This window comes from Emys orbicularis, chromosome 18, assembly GCF_028017835.1.
Source record: "Emys orbicularis isolate rEmyOrb1 chromosome 18, rEmyOrb1.hap1, whole genome shotgun sequence".
NCBI lineage: Eukaryota > Metazoa > Chordata > Testudines > Emydidae > Emys > Emys orbicularis.
In genome coordinates this window covers 13,218,072-13,240,014 of record NC_088700.1, presented here as the reverse complement: position 1 = coordinate 13,240,014, position 21,943 = coordinate 13,218,072, and the positions used below count along the sequence as shown (strand labels likewise).

The window sequence follows — 21,943 nt, the reverse complement described above, 5'->3', positions numbered from 1 at the left end:
GAATCCAAGTTGGGGTCTGTGCAGTCATATCTGACAGCCACAAAGATGCCTGGTTTAACAAAAAAGAGAAATTTTCAAGGTGGAAAAATTAAATAACTCCAGAGATAGGAGCTCTGATTTGTTTTGAACCAGTCTAGGGTTTCTTACCTGCACCCCAAAGAAATGTTCTGAAAATATTATTGAATTTCTTAAAATAAATTTGAGGAATAGAAATAGGGAGACCCCCTCCGGACATAATCCTTGGATTTTTGAGTATCTTCCCCATTTCCTCCTTCAATCTGATTCCTCACCATCCTGCCTCTTCCAACCCTGGATTGCATGCCTTCTCTTCTTGAGCTGGACATGTTCTGAAGTCCTCAACTCCTTTTCTGCTTTGTCCTGCAGTGATGTGTTGGAGATCAGCTCCTGAAAGCTAAGTCCACTTCCTTGCCTATGGTTCCAACCCCTGCTGCCCACAAGCAAAAAGAGCTAAAAATCTCAAACTCTGATTTTTGCAAGTGGCGGCAAGTTGCAATCACTGATCCAACCCCCATTTTGGTTGGAGTAATACAAGTATAATCCTCTTTCTAGTTACTCAACTGAAGCAAGTGGATTAGTTACTGAACACTTGTACCTTGAAACAAGGACAGTAAAAAAGAGTGTGAACTCTTACAAAGATTTGTCCAATAGTGGTGTTCAGAGTGGCTTCAAAGTTGGCTGGCTGAAAAGAACCTTAGCAGGCAGAGGAGTTGATACGGTGAGGCAATCCTGTTCCTCCTCTACAAGGCCTTAACACTTGTAGCTCAGAAATAACTACACTAGTTTCATGGTAAAGAGACCTAGAATATTTAAAATGAAGAGAACAAAGTCCATGCTGCTAACAGGGTCACCTCTTTCCATCAACTAGACTCAGTTAGGTTGTGGGATGCTAGTAAACGTCCCAGATTTTCTTAAACATGTTTGTAATATCTGCTTTTGCTGTTATATTCTAATAGAGCTTGGAGAGAATCCTCCCTGATAGCTAGCCAAGTTGCCACCTCCTAAATTTCTATTTGACACTGATCTTCCCAGCTTTCTTAGAGGGTCTCTTCCTGGATCCCTGTGACCACTTAAGTCACTTAAATACTGACATACCAGATACCCTTTCTCAAGGTCTTGTCAGAGTTAACCTGGGGCCTCTTAGACACTGGTACTTTCTCTGCTGATAAGACTTTGTTTAATTTCAGGGAAGCTGCTCCCATGGCGCTTGGGGAATGCAGTGTTTCTGTGCTCTGTCAGGATCCAGCACATACGGACATCATCCTCTTCCAGCACAGAGAATTGAAGTGCAGATAGCAGAACCCAGCCACAGGGTAAGGCTACAGTCCAGTTCCTAAGTGGGGAGTTGTAATGATGTGAAATTCCTGGTGGCACCAGTTGAATGTTGACTGTCCAAGTGCAGTTTCAAAATACAAGTGCAGAGATGGGTCATGGCTGGCATGAGACCAAATAAAAATGATGTGCGGGCCAGATGGTGATGGAGAGAGTAGTAGTGAGTTGATTACAAGCTTGTTACCCATTAGGCACTGCTTGAAGATGGAAGGAGTTAGCTGAATGTAGCAATCCAGTTATAACTTGAATAGTGCTCCATTCCATAAGTGTCCACCTCCCAGTTATAGGAACCTGAACCTATCCTCCGACTAATGGAGTGGATGTCTATAGGCAGAAGGGTGTTGAACCACTGCATTACCATACAGGCATCTCTTGGTCCATTCCTGGTAATGCACTCCATGTGGAAGCATGAATTGAGACTGTTGTGGTAATGGCTGCTTTCCACTCTGATGTGAATAGTTCCATGCGGCTTAGCAAGGAAACTCTGTGGCCAGTCAAGGAATGTCAGCTATTAGCTCTGAGAGTCCTTGCCTGTCTAGTTCTCTTCACCCATGAGAGCGAATGCAAAATCCTCTGCATATGCTGATCATGTTCTGAGCTGTTGGAAATACTGTGCATCTCCTACAAAATTGCATAGTCCCTAAGTATCTGATGTTCCACTGACCCTAGTTATCAAAATGCATGTAGCTTCTTTCTGAATAGACCATAAATACCATCCTGGCACTCAAAGTCCTTGGCCCTTATCTTGAACTGTTACCAATAATCTGCATTAAACAGTTGCTTAATTAATCGTGCTAAAGGCTGAGGTTGTGATAACCATGTTCTGGACTATGGGCTGTCTAAACCCTTCTAACATTATATTGAGTACTCAGTGTGCTTGGTGGACTAAAAATCTGTGAGAGATGATCCCTGCCCAGTAAATTACAGTATAGTTCAGATGAACAAATTACTGGGTGGCCAGCATGTCATCCAATCTCAGAGCACTGCACTGCAGAGCTTTCTTCTACTTCAGTGGCTTGTTGGGCTTTGTGGATGGATTTTGTTAAAAGGGGCATTGAATGAAGAGAATTGGTTTGGCACTTGAGGGAGGTGTTCCAAGCATAAATGGTGGACTTGGTAAAGGATACAAAGGGACACTGGGAAGGGAGCACTGCAGTATAGGTAGTAAAGTTTATAGAAGTTGTATATAAGTAGCATTTTTTTTTTTTTTTTTTTTTTTTTTTTTTACCATGGGGCAGATACAGACCACCAGCTCAGCTAGTACCTTAAAGAAGGGGTACCTGGAGGCAGTGTAGTGAGCCTCTTGACTGCATAACATCTCCAAATGAGTCAGTTGAGGTATAGCACAGGCTTAATAGGTACAAACTGTTATCAAGTCAGTTATGACAGCCTGTCTTTATAGGAAGGAGGCAGAGCCTATCAAAAGCTTTTGGGACACTTTTAAACTATTTGTGTATAGTTTGTATTGTGACTTGGAATCCAATTAAGTTAGCTAGGCTGTGCAACCTTTTTTAGTTCTCGTTGTTGCTATCAAATTGTTTGAGACTAAAGCTACTCCACCATGCCCACCCTGTTGTAAAAATAGCACCTATTCCTTACATACTGAGCATCAGTGTTCACTGCAAAATTAACTTTACACATTGCAGGTAGTGCTAGCTGCTTTTCCTCAAGACCCAGGCTCTGTGCACAGCAGGGCATTGATACTGGCCTTGGCTAGGGTGACCAGACAGCAAGTGTGGAAAAATTGGGACGGGGTGAGGGGTAATAGGAGCCTATATAAGAAAAGGACCCAAAAATCAGGACAGTCCCTATAAAATCGGGATATCTGGTCACCCTAGCCTTGTAAAAGAGCATCTTACCAGTTTTGTCCTCATTGGCTTCTGGGTGATCCATGTGGGGCAGTTCAGAACTCTGATAGCTTCTCACTAATGAGAACAGGTTTGGTGGTGATCTGAACTTGATGTGTCAATTGCTGGATTTAGAATACTTGAGGAGTCTGTTTTCTGGAACACCCATATCCTGAATGCAAGACTTGTAGGACAAATAGGTGATCCTATGATTATTCCTCCTCTTTTTGTTGTTGTTTTGTTGAAAGACTGAGGTTACATATCACAGGATAGCTGGTGTCTTATTTCTCTTCCTGCTGCTGCTGTCTGTCCAAGCCTGTTGTAGCAGCCTTTCTTGGGTTTACCACTGGTTATCCATCCTGAGTGGATCTCTGGTCATGTTATCTATCAAACAAGAGAGATTTTTGCTGGTTTCCTCTGCTTATAGCTTAAAAAAAGCTGCTGTACTCTTGCTTTCCTTCTGATTACATTCATCTTCTCCACGGTTAAACTATGAGATCTGAATAGTTAATTCAATGACTGCTTGGGGAGATGCCATCTCAAAGTTTGATACTTGACGCTTCCTATTCCAATTTAGTGATCCTATCCTTTACCTAGAAGCTAGTCACAAAATGCCAGTAAGTCCTCTTCATTCAGTTATTCCTAGTGGTCAGGAAAAGGAGACTTAAGGGCTGTCTAGGTATCTGAACAGCACAAATCATGATTTTGCCTGGTGCATTTGAGGGTGGGTTGACACTACACCAGTCCAAGGTTCCCCTGCCTGCTTCTTGGGTGTATGATTTATATGGAAGATAAACCTTGTGAATCTTACTCTGAATTTGTTACATCATTGGGTTTAAACTGAGAGGTTTATATTTAAACTTCTCTGTGGTGCTTGAAAGCCTCAAAGTAATACAGAGATCACATCTCTGCATAAGCACACATAGTATCCTGATGGAATAAGATGGTTGAAAAATTCCACTGCCCTTGAAGCTCTTGTACTCCCCATAGCTAAAAGAAAAGACTAGCTGTGGATAGCCTGCTTCAGTCACTGATTTGTATATTTATAATTCATAAGCTCACACAGTCTAGTGCTTGTCTCTTTGGCTTGCATCATTCTAGTAAGTCGTAAGAAGTCACCCTGGTTTGTGCAGCTCTGCGTCATGCTGATGTTAGGATTGTTGCTCCAGTGTGTTGACTGCACTGATAACACCAAATTCCCTGGCTCACTTCCTTCCAGGATGGGGTGGAATGCCACTGAAAGGCATAAATCAGGTCATGTGATCAAAGCTCCAATCTGGATTTTCTCTGTTCTCCTGCAGATGGTCTTCCCTGTACTTGTCAGGGCAGGCTTGCTTGTGTGCTGAGTCAACCATGAATCACATGCTGCTAGAGCAAGAACTTGCTGCCAGTGCTGCCTCTGGAGGGTAGCTGTCCTGCTGAAACACTTAGGCAAATGCTATTTGTAGCCCTGCTCTCTGGGGCTGGATTGGGATTATTACTCTCCTCTCCAGGAGTCCTACAGGAAATGCAGCTCTTCAGTCAGTCCGTTTCCTACCCACCATACCAGCAACTCAGGAATTGCTGAATGTTCCATGCCATCGGTGACTGGCTGCATGAGAATCTACCCATCTGGCTATCAGCAGCTGGACTTTGTTTGCATTTTTCGTAGGAGTTCCAAGTAATGTGTCAGCAGCCACTGCTTAGTAAGGGCAGTTTCTCAGTGATTCAGATATGGTGATTACGTGGCTGGGAAGATGAATGCTGCATTGTAACCTGGCTGGCTTGTGTTGCTGTAGCTAAGGGTGTGTCAATCCCACAGTGTAAAACACAAATCAGAGGGATTAACTTAATCTCATTCTGGGCTCAAATTTGGCACCTGGTGTCCTCCTCAAAGGGAAAACCCAGGATCTTAAAACAGAAGGCTGACTTACTGCCTTTGATCTTCACCCTTGAGTTTGAAAATGGAGTATCTGTGTTAATGCTTTACACCAGGGGTCTCAGACTTTTGTACTGATGACCCCTCTCACATAGCAAGTCTCTGAGTTTGACCTCCCCCCCCCCCCCCTTATAAATTTAAGGTGATTTTTTTAAAATATATATTTAACACCATTATAAATGCTGGAGGAGAAGCAGGGTTTTGGGGGGAGGCTGACAGCTCACGACCCCCCCCCCCCATGTAATAACCTCGTGACCACCTGAAGGGGTCCCGACCCCCAGTTTGAGAACCCCTGCTTTACACTTCCTGGCTGAGGTAACACTAACTCTTTGGAATGGAGTTGCTCTAATTCTAAATGCCCCATTTTAAACATCTCATTTTAGCTGGAATGAAGGGTGATAAGGAGCCTCCAGAAGAACTTGTGTTATTGAGGGAATTGTCTTATTTTGTCTCAACTGGAAGGCGGGGGGGCAGGTGGGTTATTTCTCTCCTGCTGCTTTAAACATCCTTCACTTTTTAAAGTGCTCTGAGACAGGATGGATTAAGTTACTTAGTTGGTTTCCTCTGCTGCCAGTTTTCAGGCTTCTCCAGCTGGGCTCGCTGCTATCCTTCTTCTAGGAAAGCTTTTCTGAAAGATGGCTGGAAACTTGGAGCTTCTTCCAGCTCTTTTTCCTTTAAATCTGGGGCAACTAAACATGTGGTGGTGGGAAATCTCCAATCCTGCTTCTGGCCTGAGGAGTTTTTTTTTTTTTTTTTTTTTTAATTGGACTCTGGTGTCTGAACAAAGGGGGCTTTGTGCTGCTGTCCTCAAGATTTCAGGGAGGGGAAGAAGCAGTAGGAAGGGAAGAGAAGCTGTGCTCTGCTGATTTCTTGTAACATGTCTGTGGCTCACCAGCAGGAAGAGCTGTACTCTTAAGAGGAATAAGTCCTCTCCCTGCGTCTGAACCAATCTTATATCCCTGTTTCTCTTCTTGGAGGTAAGTAATCCTATGGGGCACCTGTTCACTTCTAGTTTCCAGACCATGTTTTGGGAGGAGGGCACCTTATATTACGAGTATATTCAAAATGGGCTAAAGATGGAACTGAATTATTGCAAGGGCAGAGAGGGAGATAAGATTGCAGTGCAGGCTGGGTTCATGTATTGTACACTGCATCTTTCAGGGTTAGGACCTGCTCAGATTTAAGGGATCCTGGAAGAGACAGCCTCAGAAATTTAAGGTGACTTATCCAAGGACACCCTGGCTCTCTGGTCTGTGGTCACAGGGAGTGAGACTGGTCAAGTGAAGGGTCAGATAAGGTGTTCAGCAAACTAGTGAGATAAGCTGACACATCCAAGGAACACAGTCAGCTTGAATCAAGACTAGCCATGTGCTGCTTTGTAGGGCCTGAGACACCCAGAGTTTCAGATGTGCAGTGTGTTGTGGGTTTTTGATTCAGTTTTTGATATTGACTGATTCTACTTTCCATGTGTGGTAGTCATGCCCAGGGCATCCCAGCTCTTGTGCTCCATTATAAAATGCCTTGCTGTGTGTCTCTGGATAAGAGATGGCAATGGCATTTAGTGACACTTGTGTCTGCAGTGATCACTGTGGTGTATGGCAAACCAGTTGTGAAAATCCATCTTTGCTGTAACTTCTGTCATAGTAGCCTGTGTAAAACTATCCATACAGCTCTGTGAATCTGCTACACCTCTTGGCTGGTGCACTGTAAGTTGTTACAATAATAATTTTAAATCTTTTAGTAAATGAAAGGTTCCCTTGTTCCCACAGCTGACTGGTTAGAGAGGTGAGTATGATGGAACAGGACACCACAAAAGACTCCATAGCAAAAGGTGCTCTTTCATCTAAATTTGGAGGCTGATGGTGATGTAGGGACCCTAGGAGGGGGTGGATTTATGGGGTGAGCTGGCATGTGGATCATTAGTCTTGTGTGCTTACACTTGAGTGAGGATGCAGTCTGCAGCCTTTCCCCTACCCTGGTAGAAGCAGGAGAGCTGCGTATCCTGGAAACAATCTGTGAGGTGGCATTGAGTGAGCAATAGCAGCATTCAACGTACGGTTGGAGCCTTCAAAGAAATAGTCCGTTCCTTTGGAAAAGGTTACTGGGGGGACAAGGGGAATGCAGCAGTACTATGAAGAATCAAAACAAGGCAGATTACCCTTGTAGGATTTTTATTTCCCCCTCCAGTGTAGGCTGTTTCCACAGCCTGCCTTGCATATACTCCTTTAGCCAAAAGGTTTCTTTCCTTTATTTCTGATAAGTGAAGGACCAGATGTCTAGTGGGTCCAAACCAGCTGTGAGTATGCAAGCACGGTGAAGACTAATTTGACTTTAAACGTGAATTAAACTCACTTTCTAGAGATCACTGTACTGCTTCCCTTAGCCTCCATCAGCAGAGCTCACAATGGTGTGAGTGCCCCTGTTTCTGGGTTCTCAGACTGAGAAGCTTCTGCAACGGGAGATGTATAGGGAGGGGACACTTGTCTTGCATCAGTAGACTTGCCACTGGTATTTACTTCTCCCCCATCTCTAATGAGACAACTAAAACCTGTCCTTAAATCCTTAATAATCTCTTCCCAGGCCGAGGCTGTCAGGGCTCTGTCACATGGATTCTGGAGTGGCCTGGAGCATTCACATCCAGTCTTTAAGTGCATGAGATGAGAGGCTGTTCAGTGCCATTAACACTCAGACCCCCTCTAGCTATATCCTGAATGCCCCACTTTCCCTCTCTGGGCAGATGCCAGTCTGAGTGGATCCAACTGCTGGATCCCATCTGCTTCTAAACCCCCTGGGTTTGGATAATGACTAGTCACTGGTCCTAGCTCTGGGTCTCTCAGGCGCACTCCTAGGTGAAATCCCCATGTCGTCTGACAGCCTTCTTGGGCAGTGGCACCCCACAGTCCAGTTACCTTAGACCAAGGGTGGTTAACCTGAGCCTGAGAAGGAGCCAGAATTTACCAATGTATATTGCCAAAGAGCCACAGTAATAAGTCAGCAGCTCCCCTGCCCCTTTCCCAGCGCCTCCCACCCACCGATTAGCACCTCTCCCCCCACCTCCCGATCAGCTGTTTCCTGGCCTGCAAGGAGTCTGGGGGGAGGGAGGGGGAAGGAGCAAGGGCACTGCAGCCTCAGGGAAGTGGGCAGGAAGGGGTGGAATGGGGGTAGGCCAGTGGCAGAGCCAGGGCTTGAGCAGTGAGCACCCCCCAGCACATTGGAAAGTTGGCGCCTGTAGCTCCAGCCCCAGAGTCGGTGCCTATACAAGGAGCTGCATATTAACTTCTGAAGAGCCGCATGTGGCTCCGGAGCCAAAGGTTGGCCACCCCTGCCTTAGACCCTGAAACCAGTGCTCCAGCTCTCCTGAGCCCCCGTTGCTTAGACAAATTCCCATAGAGTTCCCACTGGCTCTGGGAGCTCTGGTTTCTCAGTTAACCCCTTTAGGGACAATGTGGCAGGAAATCACAGAACACTGGCTTAGCAAAGGGATTACTTCTAACAGCATGCCATAGAGCTACAGATATTTGGAAAATAAGTCCTGAATGCAGCCCCTAGGTCTGACCTTAAAGAAGGGGTACCTGGAGGCAGTGTAGTGAGCCTCTTGACTGCATAACATCTCCAAATGAGTCAGTTGAGGTGTAGCACAGGCTTAATAGGTACAAACTGTTATCAAGTCAGTTATGACAGCCTGTCTTTATAGGAAGGAGGCAGAGCCTATCAAAAGCTTTTGGGACACTTTTAAACTATTTGTGCATAGTTTGTATTGTGACTTGGAATCCAATTAAGTTAGCTAGGCTGTGCAACCTTTAAGGTACTAGCTGAGCTGGTGGTCTGTATCTGCCCCATGGTTTTAAAAAAAAAAAATATGCTACTTATATAATGACCTTAATTCCACTGCTTTGTCTAGCACCTGTGGAACCTGCCCTACCTCTGAGGGGAATGAGTGTTGGATGAGGAGAGTGTGACTTCTAGTCTTCAGTTATCCTGCATCATTATAAACAAACTAGGGAAATTCAACCTAGATGGAGCTACTATAAGGTGGGTGCATAACTGGTTGGAAAACCATTCCCAGAGTAGCTACCAGTGGTTCACAATCAAGCTGGAAGGGCATATTGAGTGGGGTCCCACAGGGATCAGTTCTGGGTCTGGTTCTGTTCAATATCTTAATCAGTGATTTAGATAATGGCATAGAGAGTGCACCTATAAAGTACACTTATAAAGCATATGCTTTGGAGGATAGGATTAAAATTCAGAATGATCTGGACAAACTGGAGAAATGGTCTGAAGTAAATAGGATGAAATTCAATAAGGACAAATGCAAAGTGCTCCACTTAGGAAGGAACAATCAGTTGCACACATGCAAAATGGGAAATGACTGCCTTGGAAGGAGTACTGCGGAAAGGGGTCTGGGGGTCATAGTGGACCACAAGCTAAATATGAGTCAACAGTGTAACACTGTTGCAAAAAAAAAAAAAAAAAAAAAGCAAACATCATTCTGGGATGTATTAGTAGGAGTGTTGTAAGCAAGACATGAGAAGTAATTCTTCCACTCTACTCCATGCTGATTAGGCCTCAACTGGAGTATTGTGTCCAGTTCTGGGTGCCACATTTCAGGAAAGATGTGGACAAATTGGAGAAAGTCCAGAGAAGAGCAACAAAAATGATTAAAGGTCTAGAAAACGTGACGTATGAGGGAAGATTGAATAAACTGGGTTTGTTTAGTCTGGAGAAGGGAAGACTGAGCGGGGACATAACAGTTTTCAAGTACATAAAAGGTTGTTACAGGAGAAGGAAGAAAAATTGTTCTTAACCTCTGAGGATAGGACAAGAAGCAATGGGCTTAAATTGCAGCAAGGGTGGTTTAGGTTGGACATTAGGAAAAACTTTCTAACTGTCAGGGTGGTTAAGTACTGGAATAAATTGCCTAGGGAGGTTGTGGAATCACCATCATTGGAGATTTTTAAGAGCAGGTTAGACACATCTGTCAGGAATGGTCTAGATAATACTTAGTCCTGCCATGAGTGCAGAGGACTGGACTAGATGACCTCTCGAGGTCCTCTCCAGTCCTATGGTTATTACTAGAAGACAGAATATTTCCTGCCTCCACCTTATTGAGGATTCACTTGTTGACGAAGTATAAATAGACCATAACCTGAGCCAAACTCAGCAGACTTTCAATCAAATAATTCCTTAGCCCATCAGGAATTGCAGGATATAAATGGAGATTTTCTACCCCATGCAGCTGGCAGAGGTAGTTATTGCAGTAAGCCTGTCATGCTTTTTTCTCGTGGATTCAGTGTTTCTCTTCCTCCTCCCCCTACCCCCCAAAAGCAGGCCAGAGTGACGACTCTGGTATGGCTGACTTGCTGCTATAAGAGATGATAAAATTCCTGTCTTGGTGACATTAGCTGAGTCTGACAGTTCCAGCCTGACAGGGTCTGGAATCCTGGAACCAAATCCCAGCCTTAAGAGCTGGATCACAAATTCCTGAGATGAGCTCTTCCCCTTCTGGCTTTCTTAAAAATCTACTAGATGGAAGTACCAGGCAGTTAACACTTCCTGCTCCACATGGTGAACTCTACCCTGTCACTGGACATTCTGGGGGTGAAAATCTTCAGGGGCTGGGAGGTAGGGTGACCAGATGTCCTGATTTTATAGGGACAGTCCAGATATGTGGGTCTTTGTCTTATATAGGCGCTTATTACTCCCCCACCCCTGTCCTGATTTTTCACACTTGCTGTCTGGTCACCCTACTGTGGGGGCTGACCAATAGCTTTATTACTTCTCCTTTGGACTGTAAGGAGTTATTGAGACAGGGTGCAACCCCTTCTTAACACAAATGAATAACATCTGAGTTTTAATTACATATGACTGCAGGGAAGAGGGGAAAATGAAATAGGATCCTACACTGCACTCTAACAGAAACATGAATGAATTACAATCTTTGCTTTTAACCCCTTTTGCTACTAGCGCTAAGCATGAATGATTGCAGATCAACACGATGCAATCTCTAAATGCTGTCTGCTAGGGAAGTATTGGGAGGATATTGTACTACTTAGCAGATCGCCTTTAGAAACTCATGGGAAGGCTGGAAGCCTGGGGTGAAGCCTGAATGGTGGCAGTGGGGAACTGACCTTATAAAATCTCTCTTCTGTTATATGAATCACCCAGAAATGAAGCAGTGGTTTCCCACAAGTGTAGGCGGGTTTAGGAAGCCCAGCCCTGTTAGAGCTAGCTACATTCCTGCAGATGTGTGCGGCTAATATAGGCTTCCCCTTTCTCCAGATGTTTTAGTCTTATCTCAGCCATTTGAGCACAGAACTCCTCTTCCTTTGTGTGAGGCATCAGTGGGATTAGGGCCGAGGGGACTCTCCATGTGAGTTCTATTCTGTTCCCTGGGATCAGGATGAGGGAGAGGGGTCTATGTGAAACCTCTTGTCTTTTCATCCCCTGGGAGTGCAGCCTGCCATTAAGTTTTGGCTCATCACTATGGAATTGTTTCACAGTCTTTTCCAGCCTACTGCAGCAGGAATCCTAAAGCAGAAAGTAAGTATCCTGCTCTGATGTTCATGGGGTGGGGCTGGAGAAATGGATTACTTGGATGGATGAGGTAAACTGAGTTAGTAGTGCTCTACTAGCACTCCCCTAGCACCTGTGATAAAGACCCTCTGAGAAAATATTCTTCTTTAAAGGTGCCTTCACTGGGGGGAGGAATGAAGGGGCTGGGTCCCTGCCTTCCACATCTCTTTACTATTTAGTTGCTTCCCTCAAAGTGGCTGAAAGATTGGTGCTTTGTCACTCCTGATCTCCGCTTGTTCCCGCTATTTTGTGGCTGTACCACTGCTTTCCCCTTACACCTAGAACTGAGCCTGATGCTAGGAGCCCAATGAAAGCTCCTGAGTGACGGACAAGGAGGCATTACAGTGGGTTCCATATTACCTAGGCTGGTCCCAGGGCATCTTGTGTGTGTGGTTTACAGGCTTAAAACTCAATCAAAAAACCTCTACATCACTGAACTACAGTGTAAGCTGTGTACTAATGTCTCTGCTTCCCAGAACTTGTGTTCCCTTGTGATGCTTAAACCCCTGTCGAGATGTATGCTGTCAGGTAGGAGTGGCTGACTGGAGAACTTAATTTAATTCTCTGTTAATCCTCCTCCCTTCCTCACTTATCAAGATAATGGCAGTACAAGAAAATGTAGAGAACATATACGTTGGAATCTTGTAACTGCATCCCACACAGAACAAATTACTCTGTCCTCTTGCAGGGGTTAGTGCATAGAAAAGAGCAAAGTCCTGCTAACTGGAGGGGAAAGGCATGATATCCAGCCTTTCCCACTGTCCCTATTTTCTCTCTCCTCAGTTTTTCTCAAAGATGATAGTGAACTTCCTTAGTGAGGGAACACTGGCAAATAGTTCTCTATTTTCCATGCAGTTTCAGACAACACACCTTTCCAAGCTTGTGGGACAGCAGCAATAATGCAGAATTAATTTTTCTAATTTTTCAGCATGTTTGTGCACTTAGAACGAGTAGCTGCCTGCTTTGTGTGAACATAGTGCTTTTGAAAGGTGGCAGGCTCACCATACTAGAAACTGAATTTCTTAGCCATGGAATTGGTGCAATAGTAGGGCAAGCCTCTGCATGCCAGCCTATCAACATAGCCAAACATGGTCCTGGTGACTATCTCTAGAGGTGAGAGTCCTTGGTCCCCCAGACTGTTAATTAAGGATGCAGTTGTGGTGGCTTGTGATGGATACCAATTTGTCAGGAATTAAGACCACATACTAACTTCACACAAACCTCTAAGCAGCTAACTGCTTTTGCTCATTATGGAACTTCATTTATTTATCTCAAAATTGGACTTGAAATTGTGTGGGGTTTTTTGACTGAGCCAGCAGATACCTTCTTTATATAATCTGACCTCCCTGCTTTCCTTGTCTTCACTTAAAAACAAAACAAACTGTTCTCTTCCAGTAACATCTGCCTGTGGCTTCCTTTTAGGTGAACCATGATTCCTGTCACTGAACTGCGCTATTTTGCTGATACCCAGCCAGCATACCGCATCCTGAAACCATGGTGGGATGTCTTCACGGACTACATTTCCATAGTTATGCTGATGATTGCAGTGTTTGGAGGGACACTTCAGGTCACTCAGGACAAAATGATCTGCTTGCCCTGCAAATGGGTTACCAAAGACTCCTGCAATGACTCTTTCAGAGGTTGGACAGCTGCAACTCCAGACCCCACTTACTATAACTCTAGTCTTGTCCCATCTCAGGACACTGGGCCTACAGGGATCCGATATGACCTAGACCGGCACCAGTATAACTATGTGGATGCAGTGTGCTATGAGAATCGCCTTCACTGGTTTGCCAAGTATTTCCCTTACCTGGTGCTGCTACACACACTGATCTTCTTGGCTTGCAGCAATTTCTGGTTCAAATTCCCAAGGACCAGCTCCAAGCTGGAGCATTTTGTGTCTATTCTGCTGAAGTGTTTTGACTCTCCATGGACAACAAGAGCACTGTCTGAGACAGTGGTGGAGGAGAGTGATCCCAAGCCTGCCTTTGGGAAGATGAATGGCTCCATGGAGAAGAAATCTTCCACAGTCAGTGAGGATGTGGAAGCCACTGTCCCCATGCTACAGAGAACAAAGTCGCGGATTGAGCAAGGGATTGTCGATCGCTCTGAGACGGGCGTCTTGGACAAGAAAGAAGGGGAACAGGCCAAAGCGCTTTTTGAGAAAGTTAAAAAGTTCCGCACGCACGTGGAGGAGGGAGACATAGTCTATCGCCTCTACATGAGACAAACCATCATCAAGGTGATCAAATTCATCTTGATCATCTGCTACACTGTCTACTATGTCAACAACATCAGGTTTGACATTGACTGCAAGGTGGACATCGAGAGCCTGACAGGTTATCGCATGTACCGCTGTGCTCACCCTCTTGCCACTCTCTTCAAAATCCTAGCCTCTTTCTACATTAGCCTGGTGATCTTCTATGGACTGATCTGCATGTACACACTCTGGTGGATGCTGAGGCGATCCCTCAAGAAATACTCCTTTGAGTCCATCCGGGAGGAGAGCAGCTATAGTGACATCCCTGACGTCAAGAACGACTTTGCTTTCATGCTGCACCTGATCGACCAGTACGACCCCCTCTACTCCAAGCGATTCGCTGTCTTTCTGTCTGAAGTGAGTGAGAACAAGCTGCGGCAGCTGAACCTCAACAATGAGTGGACCTTGGAGAAGCTGCGGCAGAGGATCACCAAGAACTCCCAGGACAAGCTGGAGCTGCATCTCTTCATGCTGAGTGGCATCCCCGACACCGTCTTTGACCTTATTGAGTTGGAGGTGTTGAAGCTGGAGCTCATCCCCGATGTTACTATCCCTCCAAGCATTGCCCAGCTCACCAGCCTTAAGGAGCTGTGGCTCTACCACACGGCTGCCAAGATTGAGGCCCCAGCCCTTGCCTTCCTGAGGGAGAACCTGAAATCTTTGCACATTAAGTTCACAGACATCAAGGAAATCCCTCTGTGGATTTATAGCCTAAAGACCTTGGAGGAGCTCCACTTGACAGGGAACCTGAGTGCAGAGAACAACCGTTACATTGTGATCGACGGACTGAGGGAACTGAAGCGGCTCAAGGTACTTCGGCTGAAGAGCAACCTCACCAAGCTGCCGCAGGTGGTGACGGACGTTGGTGTGCACCTCCAGAAGCTCTCCATCAACAACGAGGGTACCAAGCTCATTGTCCTCAACAGCCTTAAGAAGATGGTCAACCTGACAGAGCTGGAGCTGATCCGCTGCGACCTGGAACGCATCCCACACTCTATCTTCAGCCTCCACAACCTCCAAGAGATCGACCTGAAGGACAATAACCTCAAGACCATTGAGGAGATCATTAGCTTCCAGCACCTACACCGTCTCACTTGCCTTAAGCTGTGGTACAACCATATAGCCTACATCCCCATGCAGATCGGCAACCTCACCAACTTGGAGCGCCTTTACCTTAACCGCAACAAGATAGAGAAGATACCCACCCAGCTTTTCTATTGCCGGAAGCTGCGGTACTTGGATCTCAGCCACAATAACTTGACTTCTATACCAGCAGACATTGGGCTACTGCAGAACCTGCAGAACCTAGCTGTGACAGCCAACAGGGTAAGTGAGGAGGGAGTGTGGCGGAGATGCATGGATTGGATAAAGCTGCATTCTAAGATTCCTGCTGCATGCTATGAAGTGTATTAGAAGCATTTAACTGCTACAGTGGGGTGTGCACTATCTTGGCACTACCATTTATACTTAACTTTTGTTCCTTGTCTGTACAACTTTCTTAGGATGAAACTTTGCAAAAACAAACCCAAATCTTCAATTAAATTCTTTTTGGCTAATGGGTAGATTGCAAACATAGCTGTTTTGGCTGCTCTTCAGTAGTTTCTTAGACTAGAGAACTGAGAAATTACACTTAAGAATGCAGCACCGTATACTTAAACCATTTGCAATATAAACTGAGGCCACTAGCCACCCGTGTGTGTCTGCATAGGACTGCTGTCAGGGTGTTTGTATGGTGCTATAAGTGTACACAATGCTTTACAGAACACATTGAGACAGGACCTGCCTTGAAGAGTTCACAATCTAATATCAAATACTTCCTCCATGAGAAGCTTGCTAAGGAGATCCGCATATAGGAGGCTTTGTGAAAAGTGGCTTGTCACACAGCACTGGGCTACCTAGTGCCCAGGAAGTGACTGTTGCTAGCATAGGGGGCAACATGAATCCAGGTGGAAAGCTGAGAGTGGGAGGACAATGCAAAAGGAACAGTTAATGTAAAGAGCAGCATAGGAAACAAGGGGATGTGGGATGTAACTAGCTGCCTATATTTTGCAAAAGAAAATAAAGGTGGAGCTGTGCAGAGATTTAAAGGTGTGGTATGCTACAAAGACCTTGATCCACTTCTTATGTAATTCTCCAATATTCATCCCATAGGAATGTCCTAGAAATGTAGGTAACTGTTACTCATTAGTTGCTCACTGGGCAGGTAACAGCATTTTGGAAACTGGTATCTACATGATCTAAAAAAAACAGCAGTAGACATGCAGCAGTTTCTTAAATTACCAACCCAGTAGATGCTGTTTTATACATGTTGGATTACGGCTGCTCCTGTCCATGCAGCACGCTGTCTAGAACCACCGGTTGACAAGTAGTCGGACTCGGAAGGAGTCTTTCTAGTGTCTTGTACAATTAGAGACACTTATTCTGTGAGGCCTTTTCTCTAACTACCACTTTAAAAGACCTTTTGTGAGTAGTACCAGAAGCAAACTCTGAGCTGAAATATCTGGGTTGGTGCACTGTCCTTAGCCTATATAGTGAGCTAAATCAGGCCAGGTCTACACTACAAACTTACATCAGTATAACTACATCGCTCAGGGGGTCGGGGCAAGGGGCAAGCCCCTGTATCCCAGCGGGGTGAACCTCTGCACCCTGGCAGGAGCACCCGGCGGAGCAGGGGGTGGGGGTGGTGCACACATTTTTACAGGAGCCCCTGGCCCCCTCTTCCCCCCCCCCCCGCAAGGCCAGTGGGAGAGGCAGTCAGATGGCTCCTACTCCTCCGCCCCCGTCATCACCCACCTACCTACGCCACTGCTGTACCAGCAGGTCCCCGGTATGTGTCGTTTCGGTATCAGTCACCCTTTTCAAGAACACAACCCCGATGTATATCTGGGACCCGCTGTAGTGCTATTTACACCAGGGCTTAGGTCAGTATATGTTGATAGGGGGGCTTTTTCTGTCAACATAGTTAATCCACCTCCGCAAGAGACGGTAGCTATGCTTTCAGGAGAAGCTCTCTCATCAGCATAGTAGCATCTTCACTGAAGCCCTACAGTGACACTGCAGCGTTTTAAGATTTGACCTGCCCTTGGGCCTTTAACGTGACTAATCACTGACTGATACAAGTGCACATGTACCTTCAGACTACAGCAAATGTAATGTCTTCTCCACATGTAAATCAGGCTCTGGTTTAACACAGTTGCAGTTTTTCTTTGTAACTTACAAGCAGAGAAGGTATTGCAATATGGGATCAGGAAGTTACTTTGGTCCTAATGAGCTTCCACTTAATTGCTTAGGAGCAGCAAAACTTGAAAGAGATGACCTGATTGTGACATGCTGCCTGATGTTGCTATGACATACTTTCACTTCAATAACTCCTCCCAGTGGATTGTCCTGCAGTTCTGAACCTGGGTTACATAAAATACTGTAAATTGCTTATAAAGTATGTTGAACTAAAGGCTGCATTTGGCCTATTTATATTTGAAGATCCACTGATGCCTCATAGAAACTAAAACTACTCTGGTTAGAATTCTACTTGTTTCTTTCTGTCCACAAAACCCTGGAGGCTTTGTTGCTAGAGACATGAGAACAAAATATTTTGCTGCTTTAAAAGTCCATCTGATTACTTATTCCCACCGGAGGTCTCAAAGAAGTCTGGTAACATAATTGCACAAAGAGCAACCAGCCATGACAAGGGATTATGAATTCAGGTGGAAATATGCAGCAAAATCCTGCCTCTTATGAGGATACCCATATTTTTCAGTCTGCAATAAGGCCCCTAATGCTTTAGATACATCTTGACAAATCGATACTGTCTAATTGACGTTACCAAAAAACTTCTTCAGTATTGCTGCCTTTTATAGGGAAAACTCTGGAGGCAAAACAACTTAACAATTGTATTATAAATGGTCAAGGAGGCTTCTAAAATTCTAACCAGCTTTTGGTTGTTTTTCAGTACCCACCTTGCTTCTAAAAGTGAAGTGGCAGCCCAGGAGCCAGAGAAGTGGTGCCCATTCTGCATTAACTTTGATCTATAACCTTCAGAAAAATTAAGCTAAACAGCTAGTGTTTAAGAAGCCATTCTGTCTGTTAAACCACCCTTAACACCCGATTAAGCTGTGGCTAACCTACCATCCCTGGCATTGGGGAAGGTGTGTGGCATTGTATAGCCAGTCACATTTCAGCAATAGGTTTAAAACTAAAATCATTTTCCTCCGTGAGTAGGAGGAGTCTTCAATGTAGCATCCGTCATCTGGCACTTGCTGGATGCCGCACTAAGCAAAGTGAAGGAAGCTTTTAAGGCTCTATTTTAAGGTGCAGAACTAAACAGGTTTTGAACAGTACCCTTTTTTTGGCAATTGTTCAACAGTCCAGGTTACACAGGGTTAAGACAAGATGTGCATCCTCTGCAAGCGGTGGGTGGAGTTTCTCTTCTGGATGAAAAGAAGCTTGAGGCAGCTCTATTTTTGCAATAAAATGTGGAACCACCCATCTTGTTTTTCCAAAGACACTAATGCACCATGAAGGCTAGAAGCAGTATTCTCTTTCCTGCCTAGCCCCCTGTCTCCTGGAGATCCAGTGAAACAGCTAATCAGCTCTTGTTCCCTGCAGAGATGTAGGCAAGGCCACAATTACCCTTGGGCTCAGGAAGCCTGGTTATTTACGGTCAGCAGCAGCAGAAAATGCAAGTGCTGATAGACTGGCATTTCCTGACCCTAAGAATTCTATCTCAAAGCTCCCCTGCTAGCCCAGCAGCCCTAGTAAATAGCTACTTCTGGAGCTGGCTAGTACAACCCAGTCTTTCTGGGAATCAGGCCCTGTTGTAACACACAACTTTCTTCTTTGATAAAGTCCACTCCTGCCACTTGAAAACAAGTGATTGGTCTTATTAGTTATATGACTACCAGGCTGAATTTTGCAGCTTGTACAGAACGATGGTTCCAAATAACGATGGCTGAATAAAGCTGCTGTTTGTTGCTGTTGCCATTCCACTGGCTCTAGCTTATTCAGAACTTTGGCTGTTTGTTAAAGACTCTCTGTAGCCAATGGCTGCTCCAGGCAGATCTTGTGCGCATAATTAAAGTTAAAATAGAGTGCAATTATGTTTTAAACAAAGGATAGGCTGAGACTTTCACTGAGTTAAGGAGAAGGTCATGAAGTGATGCCTGAATCTATTGAACCCAACCCCATAAGCTTTTATATTTGTATTGCTGGAAGAAGGCATGGCTGGCAAAAAAAATAATAATAAATAAACGAAATAAAAATTTCAACTATAGTGTTGTTGTCGGACTATGATACCATGACAGTCTGATTGGACTAGTAATCTCCCTGTCTGACACTTGGCTATTGGTGCATGGGGGGGGGGGAGCCAATGGTGCTGGGTATTTAATTTCTCTCGGTGCATTTTGACACTGTCAAAAAGTTGAGCATCGTGGTAGTGCCTAGAAGGTCCCTGATCAGGGACCCATTGTGTTCAGTGCCGCCCGTGCGCACAATGAAAGGATCGTGCCTGCCCAAAGAGCTTACTTTCTAAGTAAAATGAAGGAATGGGGGATACAACAGATTGGGAAGCACAAAAATCTAGCATTCGAATAGACACTAGAACATGTATACGACTGGAAACCTGCATGGCTTCTCCCCCTCCTTCCCCAGCACACTGGATCAAAAATGGTCTGTACTGGTCAAGATCAAATATTACACTGAATTCCCATCATCCATTTCTTTTAATGGCTCGATATCCACTTAAATGCTCACAAACCACTAGCCTGCTGTTCTCATTAGTAAATCACTCCTAGGAACACAACTCACCATATCAGATTTGCCCCCATTCCATTTAGTCAAGTTCCTCACTTCCATCCAGGGACAATACTTGATGCTTCAGAGGAAGACAAAAACGCTGTCTCCCTGTTTCTGCCAGGCTTTTAAGGGGAGGAGATGTTTGTTTGCATGCCATCCTCAGGATTAGAGCAGGGCAGCTCAAGGAAGAAGCAGAATGTTGCCTTCCACAATAGCAATGGGATCGGAGTACTAATGCTTCCATGCCCTGAGGGAGCAGATGTTTGTAGGAGAAGCTCACTGGCCACCTGAATTATTGTTTGGACCTATGTGCTACACAGAAGAATAAGACCTGGTCTCTGCCTCAGTTACAATGCAAATGATCTCTATTCTTGCAGGGTAGGTGCTACAATGAGAGAGAGGCTAGGAGGAGGACCCTAGCAATGTGTGTCATATAGTATACTTGGTGCCTTTTTGCTGGTCTCTGATCCTGCAGATAGAAAATGAGCGGTGGGGAGGGAGCCCCCCATGTATTACAACTGTCCAAATAACATGGGTGTAAGGCAGGGCTCCCCTGGGTTACTGCAGGCTGTTTACTTTGGAGCAGCTAGGAAGAGAAGAGGTCATTTACATTTCCTTCTGTGGAGGAAAGAACTGGTAGGCTCAAACTCTACCTCAGATGTTTCAAGGTGAAAGTTGGGTCAGTCTTGCGGAACTGACAGAGCTGTGCCAATTAAGAAGTTCTGGTGGCAGGGAAGGGGGGAAAGCTGGGAGAGCAAGAGTCCTCCATTTGAGAGAGAGAAATACATTGGTCTCTAATTCTGTAGGAGAACTACAGAGTGATGAGCTGTTCAAATACTTGGCATGATCAGTAATTGCAGTAGTTAGGGGTACCAGGGAAAGCACTGAGATGTGGCTGCAAAACTGGATTATAACCAGGGTATGGAGGGATGTGTGTGCTGCAGATCAGAACTGAACCATGTAGGGAATAGCCTGACTTGTGTTGGGAATAGTGGTTTTTTTGTGTTTGATTGATTTATTTTTTGGCAGGTGGCTAATCACTGAACTTTAAAAATGGAATCTCTCTGTCATTTTACTTTTATTATTCTAGCACCCTGCGGCCCTGATCAGGATCAGAGCCTTACGGTGCTAGGTGCCATGCAAACAGGGAAGGGCTGTCAATGTGAAAAGCTTAAACTCCAAGTGGGAGAACCGATAATGGATGGATTCTGGGAGGGGACAAAGGAAACACCGATGGGAACACATGGCTGTACAGACTAGATGTGAGTGGGTTTCAGATCTTCCCTGCTTCTGTCAGTAATCTCTATTTGGCTCTGGCCTAGCCATTTTCATGTGGCAGTTTACTGTAAATAGTACAGTAAAAGAAGATCTGCGTGAGGACAAGGTAGTAGCTTTACTGTATCTTAGGGAAAGCGTTTCATGCATAAAGGTCAGCCTAGAAGAAAGCAGAAATGCATTTAAGGGAGAAATTAGTATTTGGAGGCTGGTGCTCTTGTCTGACTACATCTCGTCTGCTTGCCTTGCCTTAGGTGAGCACATGTCACATTTGTATCTCTCTGATTTCTCCTTTCAGATTGAGAGTCTCCCACCTGAGCTCTTCCAGTGCAGGAAGCTGCGGACCTTGAACCTGGGAAACAATGTGCTGCAGTCACTGCCATCGCGGGTGGGCGAGCTGACCAACCTGTCCCAGATAGAGCTGCGGGGGAACCGCCTGGAGTGCCTGCCGGTGGAGCTGGGGGAGTGTCCTCTGCTGAAACGCAGTGGGCTGGTGGTGGAGGAGGACCTGTTCAACACCCTGCCCCTGGAGGTCAAGGAGCGGCTGTGGAGGGCAGACAAAGAGCAAGCTTGAGCTGCTGACAAGAAAGCAGGGAAACCCCTGATCAACTAGACAGGAAACAAAAGGCCATTCCATTCCAATTCCATCTCCCAACCGCCCCAGCCAACACCAGACTAGCTAAAGAGATCCTTGAATAACCAACACGACTGGGAACAAGGCTGCTTGCTCCCTTGGATGCAGGATGGGGGAGGTTCGGGGTCAGGGTGAGGACCAAGGCAGAGTGGGTGGCTCGTCTACAACAGACAGCGGGAACAAAAGAGGTGCTGCTGTTCTGCAAGACGAGAAGTGGGATGATGCCAAAGCTGCCATGGAGTTAACCAGAACCGCTGGTGGAGCCAACTTAGTTCAGGGTAACTGCCTCTGAATAT

The 21,943-nt window shown here is 45.4% G+C and overlaps 1 protein-coding gene across 2 annotated transcripts; it reads left to right on the top strand.

Annotated features, from left to right (window-relative positions):
• Window positions 1-13,117: 13,117 nt before the first annotated feature.
• On the top strand, window positions 13,118-21,587 carry LRRC8A (leucine rich repeat containing 8 VRAC subunit A). Of its 2 annotated transcripts, XM_065418812.1 has the most exons (3): window positions 13,118-13,286; window positions 13,350-15,274; window positions 21,312-21,587. In XM_065418812.1, exons 1-3 carry the CDS (start codon window positions 13,118-13,120, stop codon window positions 21,585-21,587), a joined length of 2,370 nt encoding a protein of 789 aa, XP_065274884.1. The 2 variants fall into 2 exon arrangements, with proteins under 2 accessions (XP_065274884.1, XP_065274883.1); XM_065418811.1 differs by having other exon boundaries at window positions 13,118-15,274.
• The last annotated feature ends 356 nt before the right edge of the window (window positions 21,588-21,943 follow it).